This window comes from Typha angustifolia, chromosome 8, assembly GCF_048772165.1.
Source record: "Typha angustifolia cultivar Huaian chromosome 8, ASM4877216v1, whole genome shotgun sequence".
NCBI lineage: Eukaryota > Viridiplantae > Streptophyta > Magnoliopsida > Poales > Typhaceae > Typha > Typha angustifolia.
In genome coordinates this window covers 4,385,679-4,398,271 of record NC_133246.1, presented here as the reverse complement: position 1 = coordinate 4,398,271, position 12,593 = coordinate 4,385,679, and the positions used below count along the sequence as shown (strand labels likewise).

At 36.6% G+C, this 12,593-nt stretch overlaps 3 protein-coding genes across 3 annotated transcripts; 2 read left to right on the top strand and 1 right to left on the bottom strand.

Annotated features, from left to right (window-relative positions):
• The first annotated feature begins 523 nt into the window (after positions 1-523).
• Positions 524-3,137, top strand: LOC140765971 (GDSL esterase/lipase At3g14820-like). Its single transcript, XM_073105326.1, has 5 exons — positions 524-916; positions 1,010-1,140; positions 1,244-1,477; positions 2,388-2,649; positions 2,797-3,137. The coding sequence occupies exons 1-5, from the start codon at positions 631-633 to the stop codon at positions 2,988-2,990; spliced, it is 1,107 nt and encodes a 368-aa protein (XP_072961427.1). The 5' UTR covers positions 524-630; the 3' UTR covers positions 2,991-3,137.
• A 283-nt stretch (positions 3,138-3,420) lies between these two features.
• On the top strand, positions 3,421-8,226 carry LOC140765972 (rac-like GTP-binding protein 5). Its single transcript, XM_073105328.1, has 7 exons — positions 3,421-4,409; positions 5,089-5,176; positions 5,252-5,361; positions 5,458-5,521; positions 7,394-7,458; positions 7,552-7,617; positions 7,714-8,226. The coding sequence occupies exons 1-7, from the start codon at positions 4,311-4,313 to the stop codon at positions 7,813-7,815; spliced, it is 594 nt and encodes a 197-aa protein (XP_072961429.1). The 5' UTR covers positions 3,421-4,310; the 3' UTR covers positions 7,816-8,226.
• Positions 8,227-8,762: 536 nt separating this feature from the next.
• Positions 8,763-11,350, bottom strand: LOC140765523 (uncharacterized). Its single transcript, XM_073104661.1, has 3 exons — positions 11,102-11,350; positions 9,748-10,081; positions 8,763-9,621 (listed from the first exon to the last, which is right to left on the bottom strand). Exons 1-3 carry the CDS (start codon positions 11,162-11,164, stop codon positions 8,948-8,950), a joined length of 1,071 nt encoding a protein of 356 aa, XP_072960762.1. The 5' UTR covers positions 11,165-11,350; the 3' UTR covers positions 8,763-8,947.
• Positions 11,351-12,593: the final 1,243 nt, after the last annotated feature.

Sequence of the window (12,593 nt, the reverse complement as noted above, 5' to 3'; positions counted from 1 at the left end):
CGAAAGCAAAATTAATTCCAACGTGGAGAATTCTTCTCCAAGAGATTCAACTTGTAATTGCGGTGCCAGCATGAAAAATGTAGGAGAAAAAGTACTTCAAAAAGTACCATGAGACACATGACATTTGCCTTTGTTCTGGTGGGTCGTCTTAATAGCACGAACGACTCTATTCCATCAAGACCTCACAGTGTCAATTGCATTAATGACTTTGAAGTCATGACAAGAACAAGAGACTTTTTTGTAGGTGGACGGTGGTGGCCAGACAAAATGATATAAATTTATTCCTTCATAACTAAATTTGAGGCTATTAATTCGCCACTATTGTAAAGATATTGCATTAAACCTTCTCGGATATATAAGTTAGATTGACCAGGACAGAAATAAACTAAGCACAAGTACTTGGATGAAAAGAATTTATCATGACCTTATCATAGATTGATAGAACTCGACTATGAAATATATATATATATACACACTCAACCTTATATATTAAATCAAAAACCAAATGTAATTAAATTGCACCAAGCAAACAACTAAAATTATGAGAGCCTCCCACAGTCCCACTTCCACTTCCACTTCCATAAATAGAAGGCAACACATATATTATACAAAGAGAGAAGAACTAAAGTAATGGAAAGGAAGGGCCTTCCATTGAGTGCTCCTACCCTAGCAATAGGATGCTTCCTTCTTCTATTGTCGCAGTTCTCTCAAGCCTTGGATCCTACATCGACTAACCGGACGGCCGCCCCGGCGGTTCCGGCCATCGTCGTATTCGGGGACTCGATCATGGATCCTGGCAACAACAACGGACTTCACACGATGGCGAAGAGCAACTTCCCTCCTTACGGTCAGAATTTTATGGGGCAAAAGCCCACCGGGAGGTTCTCCAATGGCGAGATCCCTTCGGATTTAATAGGTATATTATATATATATATGCACTGAATTAATCAGTACAAGAATGTAATATATGCCAGCGATTTAATCTCTTCTCTTTTTCCTCGATCTTCAGCTTCTAAACTGGGTGTGAAAGAGTTACTACCTCCTTATCTCGGTTACGACCTCCAACCTCACGACATCTTAACCGGTGTCAGCTTCGCTTCCGGCGCCACAGGATATGACCCCCTCACCCCAGCACTAGTGGTACTACTCTTTCTTGATCCGAATAAACTCCTCTTATTCCGGAATAAGTTAAGAATACTGCAATGGCAGTACTACCCGGTACTTACTTATCCATTGATTTCAGAATGTTATCTCGATGAGCGAGCAGCTCGACTTGTTTGGGGAATACAAAGAGAGGGTAAAGGCCGTGGCTGGCGAGGGTGGAGCTGCAAGGATTATTTCCGAGAGCTTGTTCGTCGTATGCTCCGGAACCGACGATATTGCGAATACTTATTTCGGTACACCTTTCAGGAAGACGAGCTACGATGTCACTTCCTACGTTAACTTCTTGATCTCTCGTGCTACTAGCTTCCTCAAGGTAAGCTACCTCCAATTCACAACAACTGTTCATGCCCTTTTATGTACGCAAAACTTCCATTTTCTTTCATTTACAATCGGATTCCTTAGTTCTTTCTCGGCTCTGAATTCGCTTGGTCTAAGCTCGACCCAATGTCCAGAAGAAATTTTGCAAAACTCAATTAAAATAATTTAGACGACATATAATCTAATCGCTATAATAGCCCGTTTCCATATCCGGTATTAGTTCTAAAACCACATTATGTAAAAAAAAATAACATACTAGTTAAGAAGATTTGATTACGTGTGTCTAACTTCTGAATTACATGTTCTTTTCTTCCGTTAAGATTTCTCTCTTAGATATAATTATGCTTTAATTATAAGAGATATTATTTAATATTAAATAATTTAAATTTAATTCTTTAGAGATAAATTTCAAATTAAATATAATTATCTATCTCGATCTGTTATTAAAACTAACGAGAGATATATATAAATAAATAAATAAAATTAAAGAGATAAAATTTAATTAAATTTTTATCAAGTCAATTATAAAAAGACATCAATACATAAGTATATTTTAGAAAATATATAATAGTGGTTCAGATTTAGCTGAATCTATGGATAAATTATATTATCAAGCCTAAGCAGGTCTCAAAGTTCAATCGCACTTAACTTTGACCTGATTTAGGAAATTCTTTTAAATACCCATACAAAATCTTTCCATAAAAATAAGTTATAATGAGACAAATATAATACACTCAATTTAATTCAGTCTTTACAAAGATTTAAATCTCTAACATCTTCTAAGAAAATAGGTGATTATTTACCAAAAATCCAAAGAAATGTACCAAACTTCACTGATGAAATTTCATAATATTGATACTTCCTTCATGTTCATCTTCTTCATAAATTTTTCTTTTCTATTTCAGCAATTGCATCAAATGGGTGCTCGGAAGATTGGATACATTGGTCTCCCACCCATTGGATGTTTGCCATCACAAAGAACAGTTGCAGGAGGGATCTTAAGGCAATGTGATCCATTACGGAATCAAGCAGCACGACTGTTCAATTCCATTATAGAAAAAGAAATTGGTAGATTGCATAAAGAATTCGGCCTTAACGGATCAAAGCTTGTCTACATCGATATTTACTCCATTTTGCTGGACCTTATCGACCGGCCTTCAATCTATGGTAATTCCAATTTAATAACGGTGAATGTATTGTTGAACTTTTGATCAATTCTTTTTCTTCTTTTCTTTATATTATCTCTATTTAAATGTATTGTTGAACTTTGGTGGTGTTTAATTGGGGAAATTAATGTGTTCATTTGTTATGCAGGATTTAAGACGTCGGATAAGGGGTGTTGTGGTACTGGAGAAATAGAGGCTTCAGTGTTTTGTAACAATGTAACATCTACCACCTGTTCAGATGTTACTAAGTATGTCTTCTGGGATAGCTATCACCCAACTGAGAAAGCCTATAAGATCATAGTTGATGTTATATACGAGAAATACGTAAAATATATAATCTAAAGGAGGAGAAAGTAGAGGGGGGTAAATAATTGTTTAGTTCACTTGGTTTAAATAATTCTCACTGTAATTTTGAATTTGAATAATTCTTAGAGAATTCCGTGGACACGAAGAATTTATAGAAAAATAAATACAACAAGCTCTTATAAATTTATAGGAGCAAATATGTTTAAATTTATTCTAATAGAGTTGGTAGGTAAGTCCTTGCTCATGACCAAGGAGATTATAGGTTCAACTCCAATCCAAATAATATTGTGGAGAAATTATTTAGTAGTTGGTGATTTTAGTGGGACTTGGATGGCTCGGCAGTGTGGTTAGCTTGGCAACGCAACAGTTTGGAGTAGATCTCGACGATATTTAGTTCAAAGTAATTATTCAACGTATAAAATTTTAACGAGACTAAATGCCTCTGTATCTAGGAAGAGCTTATGAATGATTAAAAAAAGAAATGCCTAAAGTTATTCTACGAGACTTACATTAAAGAATTTATTCCACCTTCCAGTCCAGGGTAAAATATAAAGCTAAATTTGTAAACATATAACTGGAAGATACCTTTTAAAATACCTTCATGGGTGCCATTTTGTCCAACCAGTATATGAGAAGTAATTTAGTAGTAATTCCCCATCATTATAAGCTGCCACATATACGATAATTTGCATCTCTATTAGACTCGTGTCATCGTAGATTTATTTGCAGGGTTGACAATTTTGGTGAGTCAACGTTAAGTGGAGTGCATTATCTCTCCATCCCCACCCCCCCAAAATAGGGGGTTATTTGCAAAAAATAGGATGCCTTGCAAGTACCCTAAGAAATAAAAATTACTTCATAATTGTCCTCTAAACTTAGATCCAGCCATAGATAATGATATAATTATTCTCATCTGGTTGTGGTTGTTTTGTTCTGCCAAAAGAGGATGAGAAATTATTCTATGAGCATTTCAGATGAAGAGAGAATTAGAAAGACATGTCTGATACTATTTATTAGCTGTCGACAGTGAGTTTTTATATATAAATTAAGGTATAATTTTGATTACCTTCCACTTCTCATTATTCCAAGGTCTATTTGATTATATAGCTGGAGCCTGGAGGTGCTCCGCTTCAATCGCACCTCTCTTTTCTTTCTCCCATTGCAGAGAAGACAAAGATGGCTCGTTTGTCCATCTTTCTCTTGTTTTAGAAGGAAGGATTCCTCGGTCAATCCCTTGGATTCCCCCTCATTGCCTCTCTCTTCTCGGTTGGAGATTTTGGGGAATGTGGGGGCCTTTTGATGCGTAGTGATTGACGAAGAGAATTGGGGATTGGGGAAGAGAAAACGGAAGAGGAGATGATTGCGTCGAGGTTTATAAAGTGTGTCACCGTCGGCGATGGTGCGGTCGGGAAGACTTGTATGCTGATCTCCTACACCAGCAACACATTCCCCACGGTGAGCTCGTTTGATCATGGTGCCTCGTTTCTTTGCTTCTAGAAAAGGTTTATTTGATGTTAGGGTTTCCTTTCTGTGGGTTCTGGGGTGGGGAGATTGAGAAAGGATATGGCAAAAAGAAGAAATAGAGGAATCTTGTAAATAGATTTTAGGAGTTCGCGATGCTGAGGTGTTATGGTCTCGCATGAAAGTCGTGTAAAGTTTAGTGCGGCTTTTAATTATGTATAGAGTTTGCATTTTGTATCCGAGATGTGTTGACTTGTAAAGCAAAAATGTGATCAGGAAGGTGAGATTCACGATAAAAATTTTCTTGATCCTTATACAGATTTCTAGTTGATGGGCAGCAATAATCCTTTTAGCTTTCTTCATTGACTTTGAATGGAGATTAAAGTGAGGCCACCATGGTCCTTATAGAGATGGATGCTTATGAGGGAAAATAGAAGACATATAGACTTGTTATTTATGGGCTACCCCAAAGTAAATGTAACAATCCTAGACGCTTGCCATTACTTCCAGTTTAAGCAACGATATTTTCTTTTATCTTGAATATTATGTCATGGTTATACTACTTCTTCTGGTATGCAATAACTAGTTTATGTTCTATAAGTATCTCCATCCATCGTTTAAGGGATCACTACAAACTTTCTGAGTCTCTTAAGTGTATTTCTTTTCGACTCAGGATTATGTGCCAACTGTTTTTGACAACTTCAGTGCAAATGTGGTGGTAGATGGGAGCACTGTCAATCTAGGTTTGTGGGACACTGCAGGTAAATTCTTCCTTCCTTTGTTTCCCTGTATCAGTTCCTTTGGATCGTGGTGTAAATTAAGGGCCATTGGAACAGGACAAGAGGATTATAATAGGCTAAGACCTTTGAGTTATCGCGGAGCTGATGTTTTTCTCCTGGCCTTCTCACTTATCAGTAAAGCCAGCTATGAGAATGTTTCTAAGAAGGTTGGCTACTTTTGTTACCTCTCTCCTTTCTTCTTTCCTTAGTTCTTATCCCCTTGCTGATTCTTGATCACTATTTCATTTTCTTCCTCTGTTCAGTGGATCCCTGAATTAAAGCACTATGCACCTGGTGTTCCTATAATTCTTGTTGGAACAAAACTTGGTATGTTTCACATTTTACTTAAAGTCTGTTTAGTGAAGGCCATCCTTATGACTTTTTTTTTATCTAGTGCTCTCTTTTTTCTGATCATGGTGGTTGAGACAGTTGTATGGTTGAAGTTTCAAACTGCTTCTTGTCTATAACTCAATATTAAAGATTACTGCCTCCGTGCTTAACTTTCTCATCCTTATCTTTATAGCTGAATAATTTCATGTTAATATCTGCCATAGGAAGCAGCAAGGTAATGTTATGCGACTTTAAGAAAGATTTTAGATACTCCCCCTCCCCCGTCACTCTGAGATCTCAAACATAACTATGTTAGATTATGCTTGATTCTTGAAGTTTAGCTTCCAACAGTCAGCTTGAGTTGACTTGGCGATTTTTCCTATATCCATGTCTTCAGTTCCTTTTTATCAAGTGGATATGCCTTACTGCAGATCTCAGATTGAAATACTTATACATGTACGAAGTTTAGTGGCCTATTTTTTTTATATAAAAAAAAGCTTAGCGAGATTGGTAGATAATTTATTCTGAGTTTGCATTCTTTTAATTTTGTCTCCACACGTATCCTAGATCAACATTGTGAAAAAAAGCACCATTGCTTGGGATCCAGATAAAGTAGTTTGCAAGTTTCATTTAATTTGTACAACTTTTTTGCTTAATGGTAGTATTTCCTGTTTAAATTGTTTGGTCTTTTCTTGGATCGCTCGTCACAGTACTATACTTTTCGTGAAGGGATTAGTTTTTTTTACTGTTGACAACTCTTGCTACTCATAATTATTCAATTTCACTGGGTCTGGTCCTCATTTGTGCTCTTCTATTCAGAGATTGGACCACCTGCTGAAACTGTGCATTTGTACTCTGTCTCATACCAGTGTATTCTATTATACTATAGATTTAGCTCTTTCTCATTAGTAAGAGATTTAATTGTATCGTTTCTCAGATGTTTTTATTGCAATACCATGGAGCTACTCTTTCATCTTGTTGCATGATACTAAAATGCTTCTCTTAATTAGTATTCCTTAGTACAGTAACTACAATTGATAAACCTCTATTTCTCAAGGATCATTTAAGCCCTGGCATCATTCACTACTTATAGTCATCAAATTCCTCATAGTTCATTTTGTTCTATCCTAATTAATTTTTCATGTTATCTGTGCTTGTTTAATGTACTACCCTTGAGAACTTTATCATGATTTGTACATTTAAAACTTGAGATTTGTTATTCCTTCTTAATAAATGACGGCCTGTTTCTCTATTTTTTTTCTACATTTTGGCACATTACAATTTGCAATATGAACATTGCTGCGAATTGATTTTATCTTTGTCACTAAAGAGCACAACATCATATTTATTGCACATTTATATTTAAACTAATATCCTGGTTTGATTTTTTCTTTCCCTCTCTGAACTAGATGATTGATTGCTTTTTCTGCAGTGCTGTACAATGCACTTACAGTATTTCTTTGTTTTCTTCCTTGTATTCATCAGCTCCATATTTTCAGTACCTTCTCTACATGATTTTGAAGTCTCTTAACATTTTGAGTCTTCTTTTCTAAATTATCTGGACTTTTAATTGTTAGGTGAAAATAAAATCTAATTGATGCAAGCTTCTCTCTTTTATTGTCTACTCTAGGAAGCTATTATTAACCTTGAAACATTTATAATACATGAAAATTTCAAGATTGCAGGAGTAGAGTACCAAATTGCTTTACAATCGTAATTTCTATTGCATAATTTGCATACATCAATATACTAATTTGAGTGATTTATAATATGTCAGAGATTTTTGTGCTTTAGTATTTAATTGTCCATGCTTTTATGGTGGTTTTATTTGTTAGCTCTGTTTCTAATTGCAAGAGGTTCCGAATACAGATCTCCGGGATGATAGACAATTCTTTGTAGATCACCCTGGTGCTGTACCTATCACTACTGCCCAAGTAATAACCCTTTTCTCACACAAAATGTCCTTTTATTATTGTCTGAGCTGTAGCACATCATAATAATTTATTTGCTCTTAATTAACTTTACAGGGAGAAGATCTAAGAAAGCTCATTGGTGCTCCTGCCTACATAGAGTGCAGTTCAAAGACTCAGCAAGTACTGTTTTCTCTCATCTTTTCTCGTAGGCATGATTTTATTTGATATTCTTACTGACCCAATACTTAATAATTTTGTTTCTTTTATTTTGCCCAGAATGTCAAGGCAGTTTTCGATGCAGCCATTAAAGTTGTACTTCAACCCCCAAAGCAAAAGAAGAAGAAAAAGAAGGCACAAAAGGGCTGCTCCATCTTCTAAACAATGACCCACTTCCCATGTTTTGAGTCTCTTGTGTCTCAAGGGAACCAGCCCTTGTGTACAGTTCGGTGACAGCATTAATGAGCTTTGGATGCATCGGTTTTCCTATCATGCTTCTGGGTCGTCTGTGGTAGACAACTTATCCGTCTGTAGCATGCACCAACGTCAGATGTCTTCATCCTAATCTTGAGGTGCGAGGATGAGTCCATCTGGATTATTTTTTTAATTCTATATGGTATGTTGGTGTCTTTTGTATCTTTGTCTAAATCACGGAGTATCAGGTTCTCTTTTGCTTTAGTAAACTTATCACTAGTAATTTTGTTAGCATTCCTCTGTTTCTTTGAACTACCAAACTTGATTGTGTTACTAAGTTTGTTGCATATTGACAAGCTTATACTTTGGGTGTTGCCGTTTCTTGTTCAAAGATTGGGAGTTTTGGAATGGCCAATAATCATCGCATGCATGCTGGATATTTTGTGAAATCAGATAAACAAGGAGGAATTGCTCTAAAAAGAATTAAAATAACCTTCGTCCTTGTATTAGCTATTATAGACTGCTATTGTCATACGAAAGTGGTTGGAAAAAATCTTCGTAAGAGTTACATAGAAAAGGAGCAGCCTGCATAGATGTTTCCCGGTATCCTTTTTAGAATTTTCTCAAAGATCCACATTCCAGATGTACTCCACTACTACTACTACTACTACTACTACTATTACTAAGAACAGAATGCCAAACATAATCTCCACCAGACTTTTGTACATATGCATGAAGGGAACCTGTTTAGGCTTTCACTGAGGGATAAAAACCATGCTTATGCGGATGGTCTCTTTTTCACTTTCAGTAGCAGCACTTAATGCTTCAGTTTAGCTAGTAAAACTTTTGCCAAATGATCGAATTCATGACCCATAAAAGAGTAACTGATAATCTGAAAGATCGTGTATCACAAGTAAGACAGCAAAAATAATTGGAATATTATTCATATAAAAATCATATCAGGACACAAATGCAAACTTCATTTTGACAACAATGACAACCTGACGTACAATTTCCCAAACATTTGACACCAATTATCTCTCTTTTTTTCCCTCTCAAAAAAATCCACGCAATTCAAGCATGTTCCTCTCTACATAGTTCAATATGGTATCACATAAGGCAGCTGATATGAATCGAACTCAGGCAGATAACATGCTCGGGGTTGCTCTAATGAAACTGCGACTTTGTGACTTGGTAAGCCTTCACCCTTTATGAATCTGTTCAGACTAGGATCAGGGTGTTGCTTCGAAGTACTACCAAAAAGCCATTCTTGGTCACTGACATCCGTTTGCTCCGATTGCAATAGTAGAGGGTTCAAGTTCAATATTAACTCTTTGAACCGCCTTTCCATTTTAATAACAGATCGGTCGCTCTTTTTGGTGCTGGAGTGGTTGTGAGTAGTTTCCATTGCTTCTGATTGACATGCCACCTCCATATCCCTTCCTGAGCAGCAGGGTTCTTCATTGACAAGAGAATCCTCAGGCTGCTCTTGTTTGGCAGCTGACGGCTCCCTTTCTCCATCTCCCAGCTTAAAAATATATGCTTGTTGCTCTGTATTTCTTTGATTCCCCAAAATTGCAACACAAGTACTATGTTTCTTCACTTTATCAAGGGACTTCCTGTTACTTTGTCTCCTGACTCTGGATGGCTCTAGATGCCTTAGTTTTGAGATGGTTGGCAATTCCGGAGCCTGTACTTTCAGTGGTTGCATGATGGAAACCGGTTCTAGATCTCTTTGCTTTGTAGATGGCAACCTAATGCGGAGAATAAACCCTTTACAAGAAAACAAGAATCAAAGAATCAATATGTATGAAAGAGGTACAAGCTCATGAGCACACTGTATAAGACTGATAATGATGAATTGATGATACATATTTTGTGACAGAAGCATTAGCTTACCATTCTTACAATGGCTGTTGTTAGCTGATCTGGTGCTTCTCTTCTTAATGCTGTCCTGAGAACTCGCAGGAGAGCCATAAGTGTTCTGATTGGTAAATTGAAGCTCATGATCTTCTGTGAGGCTACTCTTCTCCAACTGTTCCACCGAATCATTTGATGTCCTTGTATATTTACTATCTTTCTGATCCTGTAGGTTCCAGTCATCATACTTTCTCCTCTTGCAACCATGTGTTGAATGTTGAAGGTTCTCATGCTCCTGATTGGCCTTCTCCTTCTTCGCCCTCCTCTTTTCTTTTCTCCTCTCTTTCTTTGCCTTTTCCCCCTCTTTCTGGAGCTTCAGCCACCAGAACAATCGTCAATCCCAGACAGAATGGACGACGGGAAAGCAAAGAGAATCATGGAGCATTACATCGGAACCAGAGTATGGGGCGACCCATTTTTGGATGATGAAATTTTACATCTAGTAGCTAAAAGTAGCATAGCATATAGAGATAGCATATATGTCCATGGTACAAAATTTAAAACATAATACAGATGTTTTCGCATAATATGGAATCCTTCCAAAGTAAATCTATTTAAATAAACTAAAACAGGATTCTTCCTGTAAGCATACACACCTAATGAGGAAAATCTGAAAGCAAGATCAAGTTAAAGTTCCTTCCATACAGTGAATAATTCTAGGGACACAAATCACATTAACATCTGCTTACGGCAGGAAAGACTAATTTGAGGAAAAGGAATGTGCAATAAACACATATTTATACCAAAAATGGAACATTTCGTTTGACATCAGGATTCCAGGAAGGAAAATTTTGGTTTTCAAGCAGTCATCTTGATGAGTCGATCTTGCCAATTAAACAAGTCACAAGTCATGCACACAAATATAAGTTTAACAGTAGAAACTGAAAAACCACCACAATGGAATCTCAATCATGGATCGATCCTCCATACTTGATATTAGATCCAAAGCTCCATCAAACTACTAGATAGTCTACACTAGTCATCACAAAACGCTAACTCAATTTTGTAGAAGAAACAGGCGAATAGGAGTATAGGACCCAGGCTCACATAGCTCTAAAGCTTCTACCTGTTGCTTGATTCAAATCGCTCCAAAAACGAAGTCATCAAGGCAAAATAAGCAATACCCAACGAGAGAGATCTAAGAAGAAATAAAAAATTTACTCACTTTTGCACAGTCAATAGATATTTACATACGGATTACTCACTCCTTTGTGTTTCACTTAATCACATATTACACAGATCTCAGATCTCAATCAATGACCGAATCACACGAAAGGTTGTCGAGCAAAACAGCAGGAATCTACAGCGTAACTAGCGCTAATGCTCAACAAACCTTAAGCGATTCGATCCCGGCCTCGTCAAAGTTGGGAGGCGGAAACGGGAAGCACCGAGACATTGCCGCCGCCAACCAAAGGAGCCGGAGATCGAGCCCGAATCGCCCAGGGAGGGGCGGAGGGGCGCAGTCCTACGATTAGAGAGGGATTTGATCACTATCGAGGGAAAATGGAATCTAAATCGGGTGGATTGGCGCCTAGGGCTAGGGTTTCGGGGTCGAAGGAACTTAAAAGGGGGCCAGGAGAAGAAGACCTGCTCGAGACGGGGGGGAGAGTATTTATAGCGGCGAGTCCTTCGTGGTATCCGGTACGATGTTCCGCGAGTCTTACAATGGTTCGCTAATGGTGCCTTCTGATTGGTGGATGAGTTGGGCTCGAGGCGGGAACCTAAATTTTGGAGGTCAAATTGTACACGGAATCCCGCTCCCCGCGGGCCCACAGATACGGACGAAGGGATTCCATGAGCATGTGAAAGGCACGTAATGTGAGTGGTATTAGATGCGATTAGAGGTAGAAAGCGCAAATTAATTTAGATTAGGGAGTGTCTTAGTATCATGGGGATTCATTTAAGAGTACACATTCGCTATAAAAATATGAGCGACTTTATTTATTTATTTTTTGCACATATAAAATGGAAAAAAGCTATTAATATTTTTTTTATGTTAACTTTTCAAAATATATAATATTTACATAAATATGCACTCAGATTACTTTTTTAAATTAAGTCCCAATTATTTAATAAAAAAAATATACTTAATTAAGAGAAATTTATTAAAAATATAATCAGAATATTTTTATTTTTTTATATCTAAATTATTCAAATGTTAATGATCAGTTAACTCCAACAAATACGCTTATTTTAAAAAAAAAAGGGTTTAAAGGCTATACAAATAAAAAATATATGTTTTGTCAGATATGTATACAAATATTAATTTTCGAGGACTACACAAACAAATAACAGATTTGCGAATGACATATATGTCATATTTGGTCATCCTCATAAGTTAAGCTTAAACGCAATGAGATCGAGTTTGAGTTAGTCTAGCGACAAACTTGTAAATGTGTAATCTTTCAAATTTTTCTTTGATATAGTGGATGAGAGGATCTAGGACAAAATATGAGATGTGTGAAAAGGAGAATAGATTAAGTCGAGTGGGCAGAAGAAAAAGATGTCGAGATTTCAACGTCGGTGTTCATACATTTCTCTATGTTATCTTTTATTCTCTTCGAATGTTTATACACCTTTTATATTTTGCCATTGGTTAATGAAATTTTTTTGCTCATTTTTTTTTCACCAAATGATGAGATTGTAACTTAAAAGAATAATTTTCTCTTAAGAAGATCTTAGTATGTGAATTTTTATTTTTTGTGCTATTGTTTCATATTTTGATTACTTTTGCATTAGCTTCTAATTAAAAATGGTGTCCCTTCAAAATAAGGGAAGGTCTATTTTAAATAACCCAATTATGAAACCAACCAATCATGCATACA